The 23,001-nt window shown below is 37.3% G+C and overlaps 1 protein-coding gene across 1 annotated transcript in view; it reads right to left on the reverse strand.

The window, feature by feature from the left end:
• LOC132115624 (contactin-associated protein-like 2) overlaps positions 1 to 23,001 on the reverse strand; it is a 46,213-nt gene that overhangs the window by 16,429 nt on the left and 6,783 nt on the right. The window contains exons 3-6 of the mRNA XM_059524040.1: positions 20,362 to 20,598; positions 16,874 to 17,107; positions 12,960 to 13,093; positions 4,819 to 4,912 (exon numbers count right to left, since the gene is read on the reverse strand). Of these exons, the coding sequence (XP_059380023.1) occupies positions 4,819 to 4,912; positions 12,960 to 13,093; positions 16,874 to 17,107; positions 20,362 to 20,598 (699 nt within the window). The remainder of the gene's footprint in view (positions 1 to 4,818; positions 4,913 to 12,959; positions 13,094 to 16,873; positions 17,108 to 20,361; positions 20,599 to 23,001) is intronic.

Consider the following 23,001-nt stretch of genomic DNA (forward strand, 5'->3'; position numbering starts at 1 on the left):
CCATGTCTTACACAGATGCGTTTCGGCCTAAGCCATCATCAGTGTGTACCGTAAAACACAAAAAAGGATATTTAAAAAGAAAAGACATCACAGGTGAACCCCATTCCTCAAATCATCAGCACCATCAGGTGCATCAAGTTACGAACATTATGGAAGCACACAAGAAATAACACAAAAAGGCCATAGATAATGCTCACATGTGACCCTTATGAACAATTATCGAACAATTATCAAAAAGAAGAAAAAAAAAAAGAAAAAAGGATTGATTGCAACCCAAATGGCTTCACAAAAAACAATTTAAAGGTAATTCTTCATTTAAACCAATGGGGTATACTGTTTGTAGTGTGTAAATCCAAAAGGCCTCTCGTTGAAGAAGATAGCGCTCCCTATCACCTCTCTGTTGAAGAGCTTTGACTAACTCAATATCTAAAAATATCAAAGTACAAATATCATGCCCAAATTCATTAAAATGTCTGGCCACGGGTGACTTAATATCATGATTGTGTATGTTACTTTTGTGTTCGTGTAATCTTATTCTTTTTTTGTTTTACCAACATAACAAAGCCCACATGGGCATTTGAGTAAGTACACAACACGGTAATTCTCCCTCTCACAGAGAATATCTTGCCAGTCCTTGGATGTGAAAAAGAATTACCCACAATCATCATGTTACAATTCACGCAACTCCTACAAGGGAAATTGCCCGGCTCAAGAGCTGTGAGCCAATTAGTAGGCGGAGTGTAAGAATCAGCTCTAACCAATATATCCCTCAAATTTTGCGACCTCTTATAAGCAAAAAGCGGAGGGTTTATAATGTTCGTAACTTGATGCAACTGATGGTGCTGATGATTTGAGGAATGGGGTTCACCTGTGATGTCTTTTTTTTTTTTTTTTAAATATCCTTTTTTGTGTTTCATGGTACACACTGATGATGGCTTAGGCCGAAACGCGTCTGTGTAAGACATGGTACGAATAAATTTATGAAAGGATATCTTGTGAGTGCGTTTTTTTTTTTACCTTTGGTTAACTTCTTTATTACTCGCACCCATATAAAACTTGGGAGTTGAGAGCGCCTTCTCTACTATAATTAGACACTAGACCAAACACCTCTTAATGTAAATCGATGGGATTTTGTTGGCTGTTTTTATTATCTGCTAAGTTAAATACTGTAAGTCTAACTGTTTAGAAAGGTAATATCCCACATCTTCTCAGCAAACAACATGATTTAAAGGAATAGTTCATTCAAAAATGAAAATTTGCTGAAGATTTATTCACCCTCAGGCCATCCAAGATATAAATGAGAAATTTAGCATTACATCACTCGCTCACCAGTGGATCATCCGCAGTGGGTGCCATCAAAATGAGAGTCCAAATAATCCTGTTGATAAATAATGTCTTGTAAAGTGAAAATCTGTGTTTGTAATAAACAAATTCACCATTAACTTTAAACTGCTGCTAAAATACATATATCCATATTAAGGTATGCTCTAGAGAAAAATCACCTCGTCTGAATCAGGAGAGATATGCACAGATCAAGCACCGCTTAATAGCAAAAAAAGCTAGAACACTTGCAAACAAAAAAGTCTGTGGATTCTGATGTGAGAGGACAACAGGGAATGGCTTTTCACTGGAGGAAGCATTATTATGGATTATGGACTTGTTATGGACTTAGCCTTATTTTGTCCAGAATTAACAGTTTAAAGTTTAAACACCTTGTTTCTTACAAAAACACAGATTTCAACTTCACAATGTTTTTATCATCTGTTTGGACTCTTATTCTGACGGCACCCATTTACTGCAGAGGATCAGTTGGTAAGCAAGTAAATGTAAATTTCTTCTGTTCCTATAAAGAAAATATTTCCTTCAAGGTATCATTCATAGCTGTGAGGTCAAACACTTGTTTTAAGGTGTTCAGAATAAACCACTGAACCTGTATGGACAATAATAATAAAAAAATGTTTGCTTTGGCAAGACACAATAAATATAAAAAATATTTCATATAAAATGCAAACTATTAATGTTTTTCTCAAAACCATCCTCTTGCAGACGACCTTGATATAGCAAGATTCAGTATTGATCAAATCAGTCTCCTAGTGCCACCGATAAGACTAAAAGTCTGGCATCAAAGGAGAGATGGAGAGGAGAAATGAGAGATGGAGACCGCATGTGGTTTCTCAAAAGCTCAGGCTGCTGTATCATCAACATCTTTGCTAACAGCATATCAAATGAACAAAGCACTACATACTGCACTTTTCCCTTAAACCACTCTCTGTCCTAAACAAACTTATTTTATTATTGGGTTTGTCAAAATCAACGCATTTAAGCATATGATTAATTAAATATGCTGAATTGATTGAATATGACCGTACAAAATGAATGATGTGGTGTAATTTCAGTGATAACTGTCAAACATGTTAGTAATTTAAGGCATTCTAAAAATCTATCAGCTGTTTTGTGTGTGTCTCTGTGTATGTGCATCTATACATACTGGATATTTGAAACAGAAATCTTTTGTAACATTATAAATGTCTTCACAATTTAGGGCATTAAATTACCTAAATTTATTAAATACTAAAACAAACAAACAAAAAAACAACAACAACCTGATTAATCATAAATACATATGAATACAGGAGGCATTGACAGCCCTAATTATTACAAATTCGAATAAGAAAAACAATACTATCCACTGCATCACCCTGACACATATAAAGTACCTAAAGACAACAATACAATCACAAATGCTTTATGCTTTCAGCTATTTTCAAATGTTTTTTTTTCTCCTCTTCCAGTCTTATTGCTCTGATTCCCCGAAATGTAAGTATGGTCTGGAGACACAGATAGCACACTCAGCTCAATGTCCAATTAGCCTGATTCATGAATACTGTACAGGATCTGAGAGGAACTTAAATCTGGATACTTAAATGTGCTTCTGCACCATTCATGAATCCCTGCAGTGTTATCCTGCATCAGCCTACACAGAAAACAATCACCTGAACAACTGGAGGATGTCAGCAGTCAGTGTTTCCTGTCACAGCGCTCATGGAGTTCACATACTAACTTTCACTTCTTTTCAGGTCTCCATGTCAGGGGTTCTTGTTTTCTATAACAACCTGTCTTGATTCATTCTGAGCATGTAGGCATGACAGATTGAGGTTGTCAGATCATCAACTTACTCATTGCCCAGAAACTCCCACATGCTTTCTTTAGAATGAACATTTAATTTACAGTGTTTGACATAATCTAAATTCATCTCAGGGTTTGATATGAAATGTGACTTGACGTCATTTGCAGCATTTTAAAGCATTATAGGTTTTCACACCATGAAGGATGTTCCAAAAGTTAAGCTTCCATAATTGCTATGTTTTAAGATTCTTTATTTGAATTAAATTTGAATAAATTTCTCTGTATCACATATACATGGTTCAAAAGTAAGGATACAAACTTACATTATTTAGTCTACACACACACACACACACACACACACACACACACACACACACACACACACACACACACGTATAAGTATATATGTATTCTTTTGAATAACACAGAGCTCTAGCCACATGTCAACGGCATTATGGGACCACAGCTGTTCCACCAAAATATGTTACGGTAAATATTCCATGACAAACAGCTTGCAGGTCAACCATGGACATTGCCTTAAGCAGAACATGCTGAAAGAGTGTGACTTATTGATGTGAAAGGGGTCTCCATCCATAAATGACCGTTTCAGCATGAATTGATGCAGAGGCTCCAGAGACTGTTGGAACAGGAAGACAGCACATTCTGATAGACACGACTGAGATTATGTGCCTGCAGACAGGAAGAAGATTAAAAGTTTTCTGATGGACCAGTACACCAGATTCGGCTGAGAGATGAAAGAGTTTTTGCTCTCCACTGTCCATGATTTTTGCTAAAAATTAACATGCAGGTGGATCATGCCGCCAGGCTTTGAGTGTCTGTGTGGCAGGTGTTTTTGGCGTGTCAGCAGACAGCGCTGAATTGAGCTTAATTGGCTCTGGTTGGTGCCTTATCTTTATTCATTGAAGAACGTGTATGTCTGTTACATGCTTCCAGGTGAGAGACCTTTAAGACACTGTCTTAAAGACACTGACATCTTTAGAGGGCATTCAAGAACACTGTGGACTGGCAGAAAGAAACTATATTGACTTTCTGTGCCCCCAGAGTTCACAATGCAAGGTATATAAAATTTTCCTCAAATACTTCCTATGTGAATTACACAGTATTGTGCTGCGAAAGAAGGAATCAAATAATTCTACTAATTCCTACTAATTCTGTGTAATAAGTTGTAATATGTATATGCATAAATTGTTGTAATGTGAACAAGCATTCAGCATAACCAAGCATATAAAGATTTAATAGTAAATTATAAATTATTAATATTATGCCATACAGAATATGCACCAAAATCATAGTCCCACAAAATGATCTATTAGTACCACCTAGTGGCTCAACTGAGGCAATACAGTTTTTTAATACTAATTTCTGTCTGCACTTTGCACCAACTCACAATAGCACATTTCCTTTTAAACTTTCTAAGGTTTTGAGTTTTCAACTCTCAAAGGATAAAAGATCAGAAATAGACACTACTTTTATAATGCATTATACATAAAGGCTTTAAGTAAAGTGTTACCAAAATATTCTGTGGATACTATGTAATCGTCAACCTATGCTCATGTCTTACAATCAAACTCACAAATGCAATTTGTTGTTAATAAAGTGAAACAAAAATCATTTGAGGTTACAGGTTAATCCAAGCCCGGGGGAGTTTGCAAAGGAACAGAGAGCACTTACCAAAGACTTTACCCAGGAAGAGTGACTTGACCAGGGTGAACTGTGTGTCTGATGCTTCTGGGAGGGTGTAGCTGACGGGAGGATAATGATCCAGCTAAAAGAAAGACAGGTAGTAAGAAAAGAAAACAGAAAGACACAGAAGTTAAATTATATACAAATGTCTGTTGCTGGTGGTCAAGTGCAAAATGCTCATGCCCATGCATATTTCTCTATAGTGAGCAATGGTGCCATCTACTGGTTAAATATTACATCACTGAACATACAAGCGCCACACCATTTACAAATCACTGTTACCTCTTAAAAAGAGGGTTTTTTGATTGGTTACATATTCACAAAATGTATACATTTTATATAATGTACTATATATAACTGATCTAAAACATCATTATATAACAAAGTATTATAACAATTAATTAAAATATACGTTGTACTGTATTTTACTACTACTATTTTTTTTAAGTATTTAATAACCATTATAATATTATTTAATAAATAATAATTATAATTTAATTTAATAAAACTAATTTTAGACAATTTACTTTTACTTATTTTGAATATATAGTACAATAAACTGCACAATATAGGTAATTTTATTATTATTAATATACATTTTAAACATTTGTTTCCAGGTGTACCTGTAGAGTTTAAAAAGTTCAGGGTTCGACCAGCATTAGATTCATATTTGTGTGTTTATATATATATATTCACTTTCATTTATGCATTTACATTTGTTAAACAAAGTAGCTTTATTTGAAGTATAATAATTAGTATTATTTACATACATTATAGTTTTTATTAATATTCTAATATTATGTATATTGTCGGTTTTCATTGAAATTACTTTGTCAATTTGTCATGTTTAATGTTACTTCTGTTTCAGTTTGAGTTCATATTTAGTTATTTATTTTCAGTTCTTTTCTAGTTATCATTTCAAGTTCTTAGGGGAATATTTATATTTTATTTCAGCTTTATTTCAATTAATAAAATAATTATGATAGTATTAGATCTAGTTAATGATAACCCTGTCTTGATACAGGCCTAATTGAAAAAATATTCTTCTTATTTTTCAGTCCAAAGATCATGCTGATATGGGGTAAGGCAGCAGCAGTTGAATGCAACCACACACAAATGCACACACACATTCGGTGACAGCTTTAATTACCCTGTTTCTGCTGATTCACTGGCACTTCTAATTAGCATGAGGCATCTCAGCCTCGGTATTAAAAAGAATTATTTCCGTTAAATTACTTTTTTGTGCTTGAAGATATGGCAGCTCTCTCAGACTCCTCTGTGTTGTGAAAGTGGTGCTCTCATCGCTGTGCACTGCCGTGAATACAAATTAGCCTTAAAGAAAGAAACGGAGACTCCAACACAATAGCGTTTGTCTGACATATTTCAGCTCTAATTTGTTCCACTGATGTGGCGGATTGATAAATGCAAGTATGTTTATTCAGACGCCTCCCAGGTGCATTTGTGCTGTGTAAATCAAGCAGGGGAAGCCCTCCCTCAATGCTGCCGGCAGTCTCCAGACCTTATCCAATTACATTGGCCACTCTCAGAAGACCTCGTGGGCTTGTGTTTCTGCCGCTGCTAATGGAGGAGGGTGTGTTGCCATTCGTCGATGGGATAATGTGACCAAATTAAATTGCTTTCAACCTGTTTACATCTGAAACTAATGGGCAGCAGGGATGGCGGGATGAGACGGAGAGAGGGACTGTCCCTTGTGGTGCTGCGGCCCCATTCTGACTCGGCTAGTGCTAATGAGCCCTGCTGTGGGCCTATAATTCATCTCCATCCAACGAGCCTCCTATCTGACAGGGCCCTGCCTGCACTGCGGCCACCCAGAGAAGGGGCACTCGGCCTGGGAGGCGACAGCCAGATCCCCCTGGGGCGTCTGCTGCTCTGACTGCACAAGCTGAGTTATAGCCGCAACCCCACTGAGAGAATAACTTAGAGTTACAAACAGAGAGATATTGAAAATGGAGATAAATGAAAAAATAACAGAATGATAGAAAAGAGAGTGGGAGTTAACAGATATGAGTCGTTCTAAGAAATTAGTTTTGGAAATGTGAATTTTTTTTTTTTTATGATATTGAAACATTCCAAATCAAAATTGCTGCTGATAGGTTATGACATCCTGTTACTCAAATATCAACCAAATGAACAACAACAACTAAGAAGATTAATAAATAAGAAAAATCAAACCGTATCAAACCATTGGGGAACTCAGGAGGCTATGGCGGATCCGACAGTTCAGGAGGCCATGGCAGTGCAGCCTCTGAGGACGTGGCCCCAGCCCCTGCCCCGGCCTCTAAGACTGGGGCTATACTACCCCCTCCCCCCAAATACACAGCTCCTAGTGTTCTCCAGTGGAAGTGAATGATTTCTGGACTGTTGCTGGTCAGTTATAGTGAAAAAGGGGCTTAATGCAATAATAAAAAAAAGTGCAAGGTCCACCACATTACTTTGATAGAAAGTTGATCTGATGGTGGAACCCCAAAAGTATTCATTAATCTAAATTAATAATACATCCCAAAATAAAAGTGTGCTCTGCTGTTTGCCTTAGGGTTTAAAAAAAATCTTCCAAAACTTCTAGAAGATCCAAGTACATCTCTTTGCTTTTCCCACATGGTTGTTCTCTTAGTTAAGCTTTGACCTTTTACTGTCTGATTCAGGGGTGTGATGTTTCATTCAAAAGAAATATCACAGGCGTGGGTGTGTGGAAAGGTCAGCTGGACTGATGTTACTGTCTCTCATCATATTACTTTCCCAGCAATCTCTTTACTCTTCTGGAAAAAGCGCAGGTGGGCAAAACCTGCATCACAGAAATCTAAAATGCAAAACTGGAATCAATAATTCAAAAATAATTTAACACAATCTTTGACTGTTTTGATGAATAAATCCACAGGTCTGTAATAGAACAATTATTTTTATTATCTTTAATATAATTTTAAACTGAAATAAAAACAATATCATTACAATTAGGACTGTAAGTAAACAATAATATGCAATAATATCAGTGTGGCTGATCAACCTGTGACGATTCATTTATATTATGGAGTTCCAGGCTCTAACCTTTAATATAATTTTTGATTTCAATAAACCAAAACGGCATCTGTTATACCTCTGCATAAGTAGATGTATATCAGTAGTGGGGATGCAATTGGATTTTGTTTTGTAATTTCACTAGAATGAATAGAGTGCCGTGGAGAAGCGACAGATTAGAATGCGTCATGTCTGAGAGAACACTGCCACGGCCACTTTCCATGACTGATAAAAACCACAATGACCAATCAACATAAAGAAATCACAAATTCCAGCGGCAGATCGTCATTCATTATAAAACATCTTAATGAGATGTTAATGAGATGTCCCTGCCTTGAAATGATGTTCATAGCAGTATTCTGCAGTGTCATTGCAATACAATTTTATCAATATTTTTTATATTTTCTGTTTTTATTTTAATTTTAAAACTTTAATAATTTCGTTTTTTATATATATATATATATATATATATATATATATATATATGGATTAACAGTAAAACCATTAATAATGTTACAAAAGTTTTCTATTTTAAATAAATGCTGTTCTTTGTAACATTCTATTCATCAAAGAATGCTGGAAAAAAAAACGTAGCAACGTTTCCAGAAAAATACAACACAACAAAACACACAACACAACAAAACCTACAAACCCCAAATTCCCCAAATATCCCAAATATCTAAATCTTGTAAACTAATGAATAAAAATGATGATGTTGAAAAAATCTTTTGATATTGAAAATTGGTTTTTGTTATTGTTATTATTGTCATAAAAGCTTAGTGGACAAGTGGACATGTATTAAATGTCAAGCAAGTTAATGTTATTTGTCATTTATTTAATAATCTGTAATTTGAAAAGAAAAGCTAATTTAACAGCCCTAATAAACCTGCTGGTCTACCCTCTGGGCTTCTTCGCCCGAAAACGGGCGAAAACTTGAACGTTTTTAAATGTTTAATTTTTTTGCTTCATCGGATGGGTATGAAACTTGGTGACTTTTGTTGTATTACCTATATGAACACACAAAAAAATCAAGGAGATGATTCTGATATGTTAAAGGGTCGTAAAAAAAAAAGTCACACTTAGCTTCCTCCCGCCCGAAAACGGGCGACATAGGAAATGAATGGGAAATACGAAAAAATAGGAAAACTCAGAGAAACTTTTGGTGGTACAAGCTACAGATCAGCAACTGTGCTGAAAAAAAGTGTACAGCAATGAAGGGGTGACACTCTAGAACATCAAGAGTGCAAATAAGACCCCCCCCCCCACACACACACACACACACCCACGCACACAAACACACACACACATACACAGATAAACTGGCGACTGCAACAGCAAATTTGTAGAATATTCCACATAAAATCAATAAATGAAAAAAAAAACTTGCTCAAATGCACACACACACACACACACACACACAGAGAGAGAGAGAGAGAGAGAGAGAGAGAGAGAGAGAAAGAGAGAGAAAGAGAGAGACTGGTAAGACTGCAACAGCAAATTTTGAGAATATGCAAAAATAAATAAATAAAAAATACAAAAAGAGACTCTCGCTCAAATGCAACACACACACACACACACACATTCACTCACACATACACACACACACACACACACACACACACACACACACACACACACACACACACATTGTGTTCCCTTTCTAACCAAATGCTATAGTTTGATTGTAATCATAATGCAAAACCTGATACTTATCTAAACATTTTTGTTAAGAAAATAAAGTAATCATCTTTTAGAATATCTAAATGTATATCTAAATAAAAAAAACGAATAAGATAGAGAAATCATGTCTAAAACAACAAAAGGAATCAAATAGCCTTTCTACATAGGATATATAGGAAGCTATAGACAGCCTACAGGCTGGTACAGGACATTACACAAAAGTGGCTATTTTTTAAAGCCACTAGATGAAGTTCTTCTCCTGGAACATTTTTTTTTTAGGCTGGCACTCTATTTTGATGTGAAATGCTGCATTTATTGAATTTTTTTTTAAAAATAAATATAAAATAAAAAATGATATATTAATTCTAATGGAAAAAATAGCTCATAAAAATTATATAATTAATGCAAAGTATCATAAAAAAATCTAAAAATTCTAAATAATAATCAGAAAACATTATAGAACAAAAATATATTTGAATGGTTATCCTGGGAAAAAGTAAAGTACAATTTTAAGGCTTCGCCCGTTTTCGGGCGGGAGGAAGCTAAGTGTGACCCATTTACGAAGAAGCCCATTAAACAGAACCTATCAGGCTTGGACAAATATAACATATCTGTAGGCAACCTGCCTTTAATTTGCACATCTACGTGATCTACCTTAGAAGTACCTGCTTGATTGCCATGCAGTGTGTGTGTGTGTGTGTGTGTGTGAGTATGTGCCTGAGTAGTGCTGATGGACACTCAACACAGCTATACAGACAAGAAAATAAAGGAGAGTTGCCCTAGTGTCATAAACACACACTCAGACACACACACACACACACACACACACACACACACACACACACACACACACACACACACACACAGACCTAAACCCCTTATACACATAGATCATTGTCTGAAGGATGGCTCTAGGTTTCTATTTGCTGCAATGTCAGTGGGGTTCCCAGGGGCTATAAAGACAGGGTAAAAGGGCTATGGTTTGTGTAGCAAGAAATGAAATAAGGCAGAATTAAAAAGAGATATAGCCCTTCTTTAAGCCTCATGCCCACGGGCTTATCTGTGCTGTTCCTCATCCGTCCAGACAGCGGGAATTTGATTATTTGATTTAGGACCATGGAACAAAGCAGGAGCCAAAGACATAGACTGACCAGAAAGAAAGAAAGAAAGAAAGAAAGAAAGAAAGATAGAAAGATAGACTTTTCTGCTGACAAGGTCACAGTATATCTGACATGATCTTTGCACCTCTGTCATTAAATATTATTCCCTTGGGACATGTCTTACAGCGAAGGTGAGGGGCGAGGAGAGTCCCGGCCAGCAAATACACGCCTTTGACATGATACTGAAAAGTCCCTGACCCTTCTGTAGTTAGTTTTCATCTGTCCTCAAATGCAACTTGGTATGACCACACTTTCTTCTGTGATCTTGATCACTGCTTTATCATTTCAGGTTCGAGGTGCTGCGTTTCCTGCCATTTAGAACATAATAAAATCTACAGTTCAACATGAGTCTCAGTTCAGAGATCAATATGGGCTTTCAATTATCCAGTTGGGCCTGTGAGACTAATGCAGTGCATCCTGGGTAACAGACACACTCACATACCCGCATATTTGAGATATACATTCAGTTACAAAATCAAGAAAGCTGCCTATCTAGGCATCAATTTTAGGCATCATTACTAAATCTTAAAATACTTAATTTTGACTAAAACTGATTGCAGCATTACATATATCCTTCATGGAACAAAATGCATCGATGGCGGTATGGGGCTTCAAAGATTTCATATTTAAATACATTTTATTTTAATTAAACATATATGGTACTTTATTGTAAATGTATTATACATATTGTATTATAAATCATTTATCATGAAATAATTTAATTATAGTTCCTAATTCAAAATGGGCACTCTTACATAATATATGCATATATCTTTACACATCTTTTTCATATTATTATAATGAAAATAATTTTATTATTTTGATTTATTTATTTATTTTTTTGTGTTGAAAATTATCAATAATATACTCTTCCATCCATAGTCTTCTTGGGGTAGTGGCCTGTGAATCTACAATGGCACAGATTAATAGGGCCAAACCTATTACTACTGATGTTTGGCATTGTTTTTTTTTTTTAAATACTGGATTACATAAAAGAATAATTGTTTTTTCTTATTGGAATATGTAAATTGATTATATGTCCATTGTTGTTGTTTTTGCGTTTTATCCTGAATGGATGTTGTTATGTTATTTGTTATGTGTAAAAAATAAATAAAAAGTTGATCCCAAAAAAAAAAAAAAAATGTGTAAAAAAAAACTCTTCCATAATGTAGTTTCTAATTCAAAATGGGCACTTTTATCCAATATATGTAATAATTAAAAATAAACATTATTGTTATTATTAATATTTATTACTATTATATATTAACAATAAAATCAAACAAAAATCAAAAAACGATTAATACATTAAAATTAAATTAAATTAAAAGATTAATAAAATGTCAACAGAATATTTCCTCATTCAAAATCAGCATTTTTACCAAATAGCTGTACACTGTAATTTTATAAGATATACATTTGTTTGATGATTATTAAAGTACTATATAAAACTAATACTATATAAAAGTTTATTCTCTTATAAATAATTACATTTTATGATGAATATAATATTATTATAACAACAAACATAATAATATTATAAATCATTTGATTTAATTACAAAATTGGCTCTTTTATTAACTAGTTGGTACTGACCGCCTTTACTGTGAAATTAACTGTGATTTTTTTTGTGCCATTCCATATAACAATGTATTTGTCACAGTGTCTGGGTTGTGTTCCCTGGGTTTCCACTAGGTGTCCTCCTTTTCCACGGTGTCTGTCACCTTATCACTTCCTGTTCCCTTATTTGGTCACCTTCCTCCTTGTTTGAGTTAATTGATTGTTCCCCACCTGTCTCCAGTTCCCTCATCATTCTTCTGTGTATTTATACCCGGTCTGTCTGAGTCTGTGTCACAGAGTCCTTGTCTAGTGTTTGATACTATCCGTAGTCTTGCCCTTGCCGTGTGTTCTGTTCTGTTTTCTTGTTTGTTGGATATTCTGGTTTTGACCCTGCCTGGACTGTTTACCCCTTTGGATTTGCTCTCAAATAAACATCATACCTGCAATTGGATCTCTCCTTGTTTTCCTGTATCACCGAACGTGACAGTATTTGTATGGCACAGATAACAACCCGCAATCAAAGTAGTTGCCCATGTAGAGTGTTTGAAATCAGTCCCTAATAAGGTTTAATTTCAGTCAAGATGCTGCTTTAGAAGTAAAAATGCTAACTTCTATATTTTTTGATGATACATGATTTGACCTATGATATTGATTGTATGATACTGATTGTAAGAGTGGTCAGTTTCATGTGTTTCCCACCTGGACTTCTATGTCTCTCTCCACCCGAGAGATGTTGACGGTGTGGGACTGCCCGTTGGCCAAGTTTCTCTGGTCAATATCAATACTGAAGGGTTCTCTGAGACCACCCAAATTGTACCGCAGCTGCAGCATACCTGAGTGAAACAGGATGAGACAGAAAGATTACATTTATCCAGATCTTACTCGCATTGCAGTCTTCCTGGATGCAGAATGCCTGCGTGAGTGAGAGTTGTGCATCAGTTCTGCACCCTGACAACACTCACCTCCACAGCACTCTCCTGTGCAACAGTGCACAGGCTGCATGAAGAACATTTCCTCACTTGGGTTACCGCTCAGGTCAGCAAGATAAATTTGCTCAGAGACTACAGGGCAGACATGGGGACTTGTGACTTGGTGACTTGGACTCGAGTCGACTCGAGTCGCTATTTTTAGGACTTGTGACTTGACTTGACAAAAAATAAAATACTTGAGACTTGACTCGGACTTGGAAGTTAAAGACTCGGGACTTGACTTGACTTGAGACAGGATGACTTGAATGACTTGAGTGTTAATCACATCATGTTTTCAGTTTGAATATAAAATATATAAATTATTTTTAAAAATAAATTTGATTACTCAGCTGGAGCGCAGGCTGAGAATCGCGTTGTCATGACTGGATCAGGACACTATCATCAGTCATGCCCTCTCTACCTTACGCACACCACGCCCACTTAGATCAGATATCATATCACAGCAACATCTCAGCTTGAGGGGTACCGAGGGTCATCGCTTTTGTCGTCAATAATTCGCGCCTAAAAACGCGTGGAAATCGCTAGGCGCGCCGCTTTCTCCTTGTTTCCAAAGCGCTCGGGCAGTTGCTCCCCTGAGGGGTCTGCCGTTGCTAAGCAACCATGACGCGCTCTCTCCATGACAAGCAAAGGATAAATGGATTTGCAGCACTAAAAATCGCTTGCAGTAGCTCTGCTACTAAATTTATTTAAAAATGACAATCCATATACAGCTATGATCAGCTGTTCCTTCATCTTGGCTGAGCTTTCAACGTTGTTACGGGAAAGGATGAAGCTGCTTGATTGGTTCTTGTCACATGACCAGCGGTGCCCTTGCGGCTCTCTGAAAAGTTGAGATGTTTTTAACTCGATGCGATGCGGACGCGATTGAAAAAAACGAGCGCGTCGCACCGCGTGTGCATCGCGACCGCGTTGCTTCCATTATGAGCGCGCATACCGGTGGCGCATAAATGGTGGGATAGGCCACATCGTGCTCAGCTTGCAAACAAGACTCTCTCGAATCTTATATTTTGCAAGTGCAATACCTTGTAATAGAGGTAATGACTTACGGATATACTCTGAGATAGAGATTGTGTGTGTGTGTGTGTGTGTGTGTGTGTGTGTGTGAGAGAGAGAGAGAGAGAGAGAAACACACTCGTGCTTTACCTGATGAAGGAAACCCAAACTGAGTCTGACTCCAATCACAACCCCAACATTCAGAAACTAATTGACAAAAATCTGAAGTATAATTAAGATGAAAAATGAAAAAATGAATTTGAGCTCCAAACCAAACTCCAGTGTTATTCGGCCCTAAACAGAACCACAAAACTGGCAAATTACTTATCACTAAAGCCATTAAAAGAAAGACAAATACTTTCAAAATATCGACTCAGTGATCATGATTTGGAAATAGAGATTGGTAGACATAAAAGATCCTGGCTACCGAGAGAAGAGAGACTGTGCAAACACTGTGAGCTGAATCAAACAGAGGATGAGAAACACTTCATTCTTGTCTGTCCCAAATACAGCACTACAAGAGAAACATTCTTCTCACAGTTTGAAGCTTTGAATCGTTCATTCTTGTCTCTAAATGACTCAGAGAAACTACTCTATATACTTGGAGAGAATGAGACGGCAGTCACAATAGCTGCTAAATATTTATACACCATACACACCATACGAAAGGGATAATTTATTGTATTCAACTGTTTTATTTTATATTCTTAATTGTATATAATTACTATTATTAATATTAGAAATATTATCTGCTGCTGCTATTTTGATCGTATTGTATTTTATTGTAATCATATTTTATATTTTATTCTGTATCTAAATGCTTTGGCAATACTGTAACTCAAATGTCATGCCAATAAAGCAACTTGAACTTGAACTAGAGAGAGAGAGAGAGAGAGAGAGAGAGAGGAGAAATGTAAGAAAGTTTAATGTTGTATGTAAACTGTGTTTGAGGGGAAGTCGTGGCCTAAAGGTTAGAGAGTCGGACTCCCAATCGAAAGGTTGTGAGTTCGAGTCCCGGGCCGGCAGGAATTGTGGGTGGGGGGAGTGCATGTACAGTTCTCTCTCCACCTTCAATACCACGACTGAGGAGCCCTTGAGCAAGGCATTGAACCCCCAACTGCTCCCCGGGCGCCGCAGCATAAATGGCTGCCCACTGCTCTGGGTGTGTGCTCACAGTGTGTGTGTGTGTGTGTTCACTGCTCTGTGTGTGTGCACTTTGGATGGGTTAAATGCAGAGCACAAATTCTGAGTATGGGTCACCATACTTGGCTGAAAGTCATGTCAGTTGTGTTACAGAGAGAGAGAGAAAGAGAGAGAGGTGTTCAGAGAGGAGTCTGTTGGATGTTTAGCTGTTATTTGTTTTATGGACTCAATGTTGAAAATGTAAAACATTTCAAACACTGTTGGCAGAAGTGAAAAAAATAATTTTATGAAGTTACAATTTTGTTTTATTCCATGTTTACTGAACATGAGTATTTACAATGCAAATCCAAATTATTTTAATTTACTGACAGTTACTTATATCTTGTCTTTTAACTTTATTAAGATCAGATTCTGCAGGTAAAATTACAATAATAAGGTGACTTGACTTGGACTTGACTTGACTTACTACAGGACTTGACTTGACTTGACTTGACATAACTTGTGACTTGACTTGACTTGACTTGCCCAAGAAAAAAATACTTGGGACTTACTTGAGACTTGAAGGTTAAGACTTGAGACTTACTTGAGACTTGCACATGTGTGACTTGGTCCCATCTCTGCTACAGGGTAAAATTTTATGTGGGTTTAGGCAGCTTAACACAAAGAATAAGTAACACCAGTCTTGTATGCCCACTTTGGGTTTTATGAAACGGTGTTTAGAGAAAACGCCACTCTACAAATTAAACAACAGTACATCTGAGTCACTGTGTACAATGTGAAATCCTGTCCCTGAGGGGAATGAGGGTCTTTTTCTTTAAACACCAGATGTGTTTTACTTCCAAACTCAAAAAGAATTGGATCACAGTGCTGTGCTAATGCCAAACAAACAGGGATGTAATTGTCTGCGCTCTGCCATTTGTCATATAATTAGCTCTTACTGTTGCGCTTCCACTTAAAAAAGCAATTCAGCCTGCTGCAATAAATTTCCTTTATTATTACAGTGCAGTTTCAAAACTGCTGCAGAACGATCTTACAGACACACACAGATGTGTATATTGCATCAGCATCCTGCATTAATGATGAACAAAGACTAACCAGGTGTGATGCAATGGGTTCGCAATTTGTCTGTTCATACTGAAAGCAACAATAATGTGCGAGGCGGCACAATAAAAGCTAATCTGAACATATATGATGTTAAAAATAGAGTTTGGTTCAGACTTACAGGCATTTTACTGACTTTACAAGTACGCAACATTATTCTACTAACCCTAACCATAGTTAGTAAACATGCAGTTGCAAATTAATAAGAGTTAGTTGACATAAAGTTGCAAATGAATGAGAGTTAGTTCACATAAGTTGCAAAGTTCCTTAGAGTTAGTAGAGTGGACAGAAAAGATCTGTTCACTGAAAGCTAATTTAGGGAATCCAAAATGGTTCTTCTGTGGAATTGCTATAAAACCCTCTTTTTGAGAGTGACCAATATCCTACCATTGTGACGGAGCACCACTGCCATGTAATCCTGGGTTTTCGAGCTGACATAGACTAGAAGGCTGGGAGAAGTGGAGGTGCTGAAGCTGAAGGTAAGGTCTTCATGTGTCATGTTGGTCTCGACAGGAAGGTTGTGGATAACGCTCTTCTCATCTAGGCTGGAAGCTGCAGCCACCACTTCAGGTACCAGATTATACTTGACCAGTGTTCCTGCCTCAAAGAAACCACCAACATCTGGAAAAGATTTAAACACCCAATCAGAGTGTATGTGTTCAATTAAAAAAAGTCTAAACTCTGAAACCAGTGCTTCTTAGCCTGAAAAAGTAATGAGATGAATTATGACATGTATTGCATTAGGAATTGTATTGTGAGGTAGCTGGTTACACCTAGTCAAAAATGTGACTCTTTTACAGGAATGCTGTTTGAGGACCAAAAAAAAAAGAAGAAGATGCTGAGCCAGGAACACATTATACTTCCGGCAAATTAGGGCCAACATTCAATAAATGCACACAGGGAATGTGTAAGTGATGTCTGTCTTGGCCATCTGAGGTAGAAGGGCAAGAAAACCGACATGACCGGCATGTTTTGTATTCATGAAGGGCTTCTTCAACATCTATTAAACCAAGAGGATACTTTCCTATTACCTTTTTACTTGAGGGGGAGAACAAAAGTTCTTACACTAATTGTTTAACCCGACTGCTAGGATGTGTGCAATTGTGCATCTTTGTCTTACACAGAAGCAGTATAAACAACACAGGATTTGCTGCATATGGGGTGGAACAGGAAAAACCATGGGGAATCAACATGGGTAATGAAGTAAATACACACAAGGGTAAAAGAGAGTGAACAAACATGACAATGTGCACCCGCACCGAATATCTCATGTACTCAGAGGACGAGGTGGGTTTACCTGTTATTCATGGCATTCTCTCATTCAGCTGTTTTACCCCCGGGAGCAGAGCGCTAAGTACAAATGTGCTTTGTACAAATGCTGTATCAGGAGCAGGAAGGAAATCAGTGAGGGGACTATAGATTGGTTTAATTATTTGCTGCGAAGCCCTTGAGCAATCTTTACTTTTCCAACATGCCATTCAAAGGCAACTGAGAATGAACCACCATGTTTTAGTACCACTGGGGCAAAAGCTTCAACATAGCGGGAGCATGAAAGGCAGGGTAAGGATGGTATGGATATAAGGAATTACAGTTCTTGAGAACAAAAATCCCATCTGTGATGTGTTCTGAGGACCAACATGGATCATTTATATACTGTACTACTACTACTTTAAAGTCCCAATGAAAGACCTGTAAAGTCTGTATGGGTTTCTTTCTTCTGTTGAACACAAACAAAGATAATTTGAAGAATGTTGGTAACAGTTACCAGGTAACCAAACAGTTAGGGGTAACCATAGGAAAAAAAATACTATGGAAGTCAATGTCTACCATGACCTGCTTGTTTACCAACATTCTAACAATATCCTCTTCAGAGTTCAATGGAAGAAACTCATACAGGTGGAGGGGGAGTAAATGATGACAGAAATTTCATTTTTGGGTGAACTATCCCTTTTAATGTTTAAGTTCAAGATTTTACATTTAAGCAAGTGATCCTTTTTTTTTGTCAAATCTGTTGTTTTTTTGCATTAAGATATTTGAAATATGTAAAACATGTTCTATTGGTCTTAAAGGCAGGGTAGGTAATACATGTATAAACAACTTTCTTCCAAATTTGTTTAAACTTTCTATATATATCAATGCATAATTAAAATGTAAGTACTCTGATAAAAAGAGTATAAAAATCGAGTGACTCTAGACCGTTTAATCTGTATTAAACACAGCTCATTATTTCCATTTCGGGACGAAACATAGGATTGGCTTAGGCGACTGTCACTCTCTCGCAACCATGGCAACCACCCTTTTGCCACACATGACCTGCCCACTTGCGCGTGCACGTTTGATTTGAGGAAACAGCACGTTTGATTCAACAGGCACGGATCCTAGGAATACCAAAACAATGGCAGAGAAACAGCAAGCAAAATTCACAGTACCAGCCTATGCAGTTAGTGAAGGCAAACCAGGCAAAAAAAGGAAGACAGTAACAGTACAAGAAAAGGCAATGAACAAAAAGTCTTTGGATAAACAAAGAAATAAAACGCGAGTTAAAATCGGCGTGGCTTTCCAGCGATGGCGAGAACTGAGGGAACTCAAGGGGCTGAAAAGTGACTCCTTGATGGCTTTATTTCTGCTGGACAGGTAAATCTTTCTTTTTGTATTTTGATCATACATGTTTTTTTCATGAAGCATGTGTCATTAGCACACGTAGCTGCGTAATATAGCTAACATAACATTACTTAGCGAGCCATAGTAGAGGCTTTGGAAGGGAGGGGGTGGAGTGAATTGAAATAATGAGCTGTCTTTAAAACAGTCGTGAGAGGTCTACAGTCACTCGATTTTTATACTTTCTTTTTCAGAGTACTTACATTTTAATTATGTATTGATATATAAATAAAGTTTAAACAAATTTGGAAAAAAAGTTTTTTATAATTTTTTTTTACCTACCCTGCCTTTAATTCAGCCAAGATCTTTTAAAAAGAACTAATTTTCAGTAAAAAGGTTATTTTGTAATTTTCTTAATGGCTTTGCATTTGGGTTCACCCCAGAAAGATTCTGTAATTATTTACTCACCCTCAGGCCATTCTAAACCTGTATGACTGCCTTCCTATTGTAAAAAAAAAAACAAAAAAAAAAAAAAAAACTGAGACATCTTCTTCTTCATATCTTCTTTTATGTTCTGCAAAAATGAAAAGTCATGCATGGTTTAGAGCGAAATGAGGGTGAGTAAATTCTCATTTTTTGGTGAGCTAACCCTTTAAATCGAGAAATAAATAGCACTTAATAACATATAGATGTGAGAATCCACATCCATAGCTCTGAATCCAAATGAAAGGCCAAAGAGATTCCTCTTCCTGGAGGTGAGAGGAAGGTGCTGTGTAGTATTGAGCCACAGACGTAAGGCAGCCTGTGGGAGCAACTGCACTGAACCAGAGGCAAAGAATCAGAGAGAATTCGATCCTGACTGCAATACCCTAGACGGCACAAGTAAATATGTGTAAAATGGAAATGTGAGTTAAAACCCTGCAATTACGTGGTTGTTCATGCATATTTCAAGCAGAAGGAGATGTTGAAAGCTGAGGGCAACCATCAGAGGCCCTGACTCTCGGCGAGTCAACATTTTTAAACAGAGAGCATGAGATGCTTGATGGAGGTCTTGACATAGAGCACGAACTACAGAAGGGACCTACTCACGTCAGTGATGCTATGACTATATTCAAATGAGGGAGGCGGAGCTTAAGTACAAGAGTTGCCCTCAGAGATTCCCGCCAGTCACAGGTTTAAAAAACAAATCGTTCAAAGTCATATCTCTGGTTGAGGTGTATAAACTTCACAGAAAACTTTTAAAAGTATTAATTTATAATTTGCATATGCATACTGACCTTTTGAACAGAAAGGCCCATCGTAAGCAGTGGTGGAGCAGTCACAAGAATAGCCGTTGTGTTTCTCCACACACTTGCCGCCGTTACGGCAATTCATCCCAAAACTGGTGCAGTGACCCGAACAGCCAGGTTTAACACCAGGAGTGACTTTTGCCCTCTCTTCTAAGTCAAGGGTCACACCGTTCAACTTCAGAGAGCGGATGCATCCGAGAAATCCTCTCTGACCTCCTGCTGCACCTGGATGAGAAATGGAGACCAAGACTAGTCAATATTAAGCTTAATAAAAGCAGAAATGGCACAACAAAATGACTCAATCCTTCATTTCTATTTTAGACTAGCTTGAAAACAAAAGGTTAAATTAGAAACATTAAGTCTCAGCCAATAGTTGAACCTTCTGGTGGGTTTTATTCATTATGGCATGAACCATTCAATACAATAGACCTTAGAGAAATTAGACATCATTAGAGCTCCACTACCAGGAGAAAATAAACAATCGCCAATTGCTCAGTGTCTTGTCTGGACATCTTTTCATTACACGAAACTGCCCAGTTAAACAGAAATCGTACAATCATTTGCTAGATTAATAGTAAATGTACTGGCGGGATGCATTAATTATTTACTAACGGTAAATAATAAAAACAGACCCAAAAGGACAATCCTGCTAAAATGTATCAAGCTGCCAAATGAGGAAAGCTTTATCAATTTATCAAAGACACTAAATGGATTGGAGTATATATACAGTCGTGGCCAAAAGTTTTGAGAATTACATAAATATTAGTTTTCAAAAAGTTTGCTACTAAACAGCTTTTAGATCTTTTTTTCAGTTGTTTCTGTGATGTACTGAAATATAATTACAAGCACTTCATACGTTTCAAAGGCTTTTATTGACAATTACATGACATTTATGCAAAGAGTCAGTATTTGCAGTGTTGGCCCTTCTTTTTCAGGACCTCTGCAATTCGACTGGGCATGCTCTCAATCAACTTCTGGGCCAAATCCTGACTGATAGCAACCCATTCTTTCATAATCACTTCTTGGAGTTTGTCAGAATTAGTGGGTTTTTGTTTGTCCACCCGCCTCTTGAGGATTGACCACAAGTTCTCAATGGGATTAAGATCTGGGGAGTTTCCAGGCCATGGACCCAAAATTTCAACATTCTGGTCCTTGAGCCACTTAGTTATCACTTTTGCCTCCATCGTGCTGGAAAATGCATTGTTCTTCACCAAACTGTTGTTGGATTGTTGGAAGAAGTTGCTGTTGGAGGGTGTTTTGGTACCATTCTTTATTCATGGCTGTGTTTTTGGGCAGAATTGTGAGTGAGCCCACTCCCTTTGATGAGAAGAAACCCCACACATGAATGGTGTCAGGATGCTTTACTGTTGGCATGACACAGGACTGATGGTAGCACTCACCTTTTCTTCTCCGGACAAGCCTTTTTCCAGATGCCCCAAACAATCGGAAAGGGGCTTGTGGTGGATTTTTAATAAATAAGATAGTAAACTATTTTTTCTGAATCTAACCTGTGTTAAACTTCTAACCTTAATTCAACTTGTTAAACTTTTAACCTGACTTCTCTTTTGAGTCTAACATTATGACAAACACTCACCTAACTTCCTCGTCTAGGTCTAACAAAAATAACAAACTAAATTCTACTTCTTCTTTTCGGAACAGGTCTTACTAACCTTTCGTTTTTAGCCTGCATTATGTCATGATATATATTGAGTAATCAACTGACTGTTAACCCTGTACAATGTTTTTTTTGATGATTTTGCATATGCCAGTAACAGAGGGTAAAGAAGGGAGGGGCTTGCTTTATAAATTCATAAAATCATATTGATAAAAGGTGACGTTGTGTTAGTGATTTTAGTCATGCTGAGTTTATTTTTATGTGTCTGGATTTGTCCTATAAAACCTGATGTATTCTTTTTCTGGAGAGAGATTCTCTGAGAATTGCTCGAGTACTCTCCCGGCCGTAAATAAAGAGCTCAAAGGACATTTGCTGAAGTCTGTCTGTCATTTTCTGCTGCGCAGCAGGTGAGATAGTTTAGATAAATAGGTGTTTATTAAGCATCGACTGGAGACGTTAGGGATCGTCGATTGGAGATGGCCCAGGTGTTTATTAAGCGTCGACTGGAGACGTTAGGGATCGTCGATTGGAGACGGCCCAGGGAGATCGTCGATTGGAGACGGCCCCAGTAGATTTAGGTCAGATGAGATAGGACTTAGTTAGATTTGAGAAAAATCTACGACAGGCTTCATCAGAGAATATGACTTTGCCCCAGTCCTCAGCAGTCCATTCACTATACTTTCTGCAGAAGATCAATCTGTCCCTGATGTTTTTTTTTTGGAGAGAAGTGGCTTCTTTGCTGCCCTTCTTGACACCCAGGCCATCTTCCAGAAGTCTTCGCCTCACTGTGTGTGCAGATGCGCTCACACCTGCCCGTTGCCATTCCTGAGCAAGCTCTGCACTGGTGGCACTCCGATCCCGCAGCTGAATCCTCTTTAGGAGACGATCCTGGCGCTTGCTGGACTTTCTTGGACGCCCTTAAGCCTTCTTTACAAGAATTTAACCTCTTTCCTTGAAGTTCTTGATGATCCTATAAATTGTTGATTTAGGTGCAATCTTAGTAGCCACAATAT

Source organism: Carassius carassius, chromosome 35 (assembly GCF_963082965.1).
Source record: "Carassius carassius chromosome 35, fCarCar2.1, whole genome shotgun sequence".
Lineage (NCBI taxonomy): Eukaryota > Metazoa > Chordata > Actinopteri > Cypriniformes > Cyprinidae > Carassius > Carassius carassius.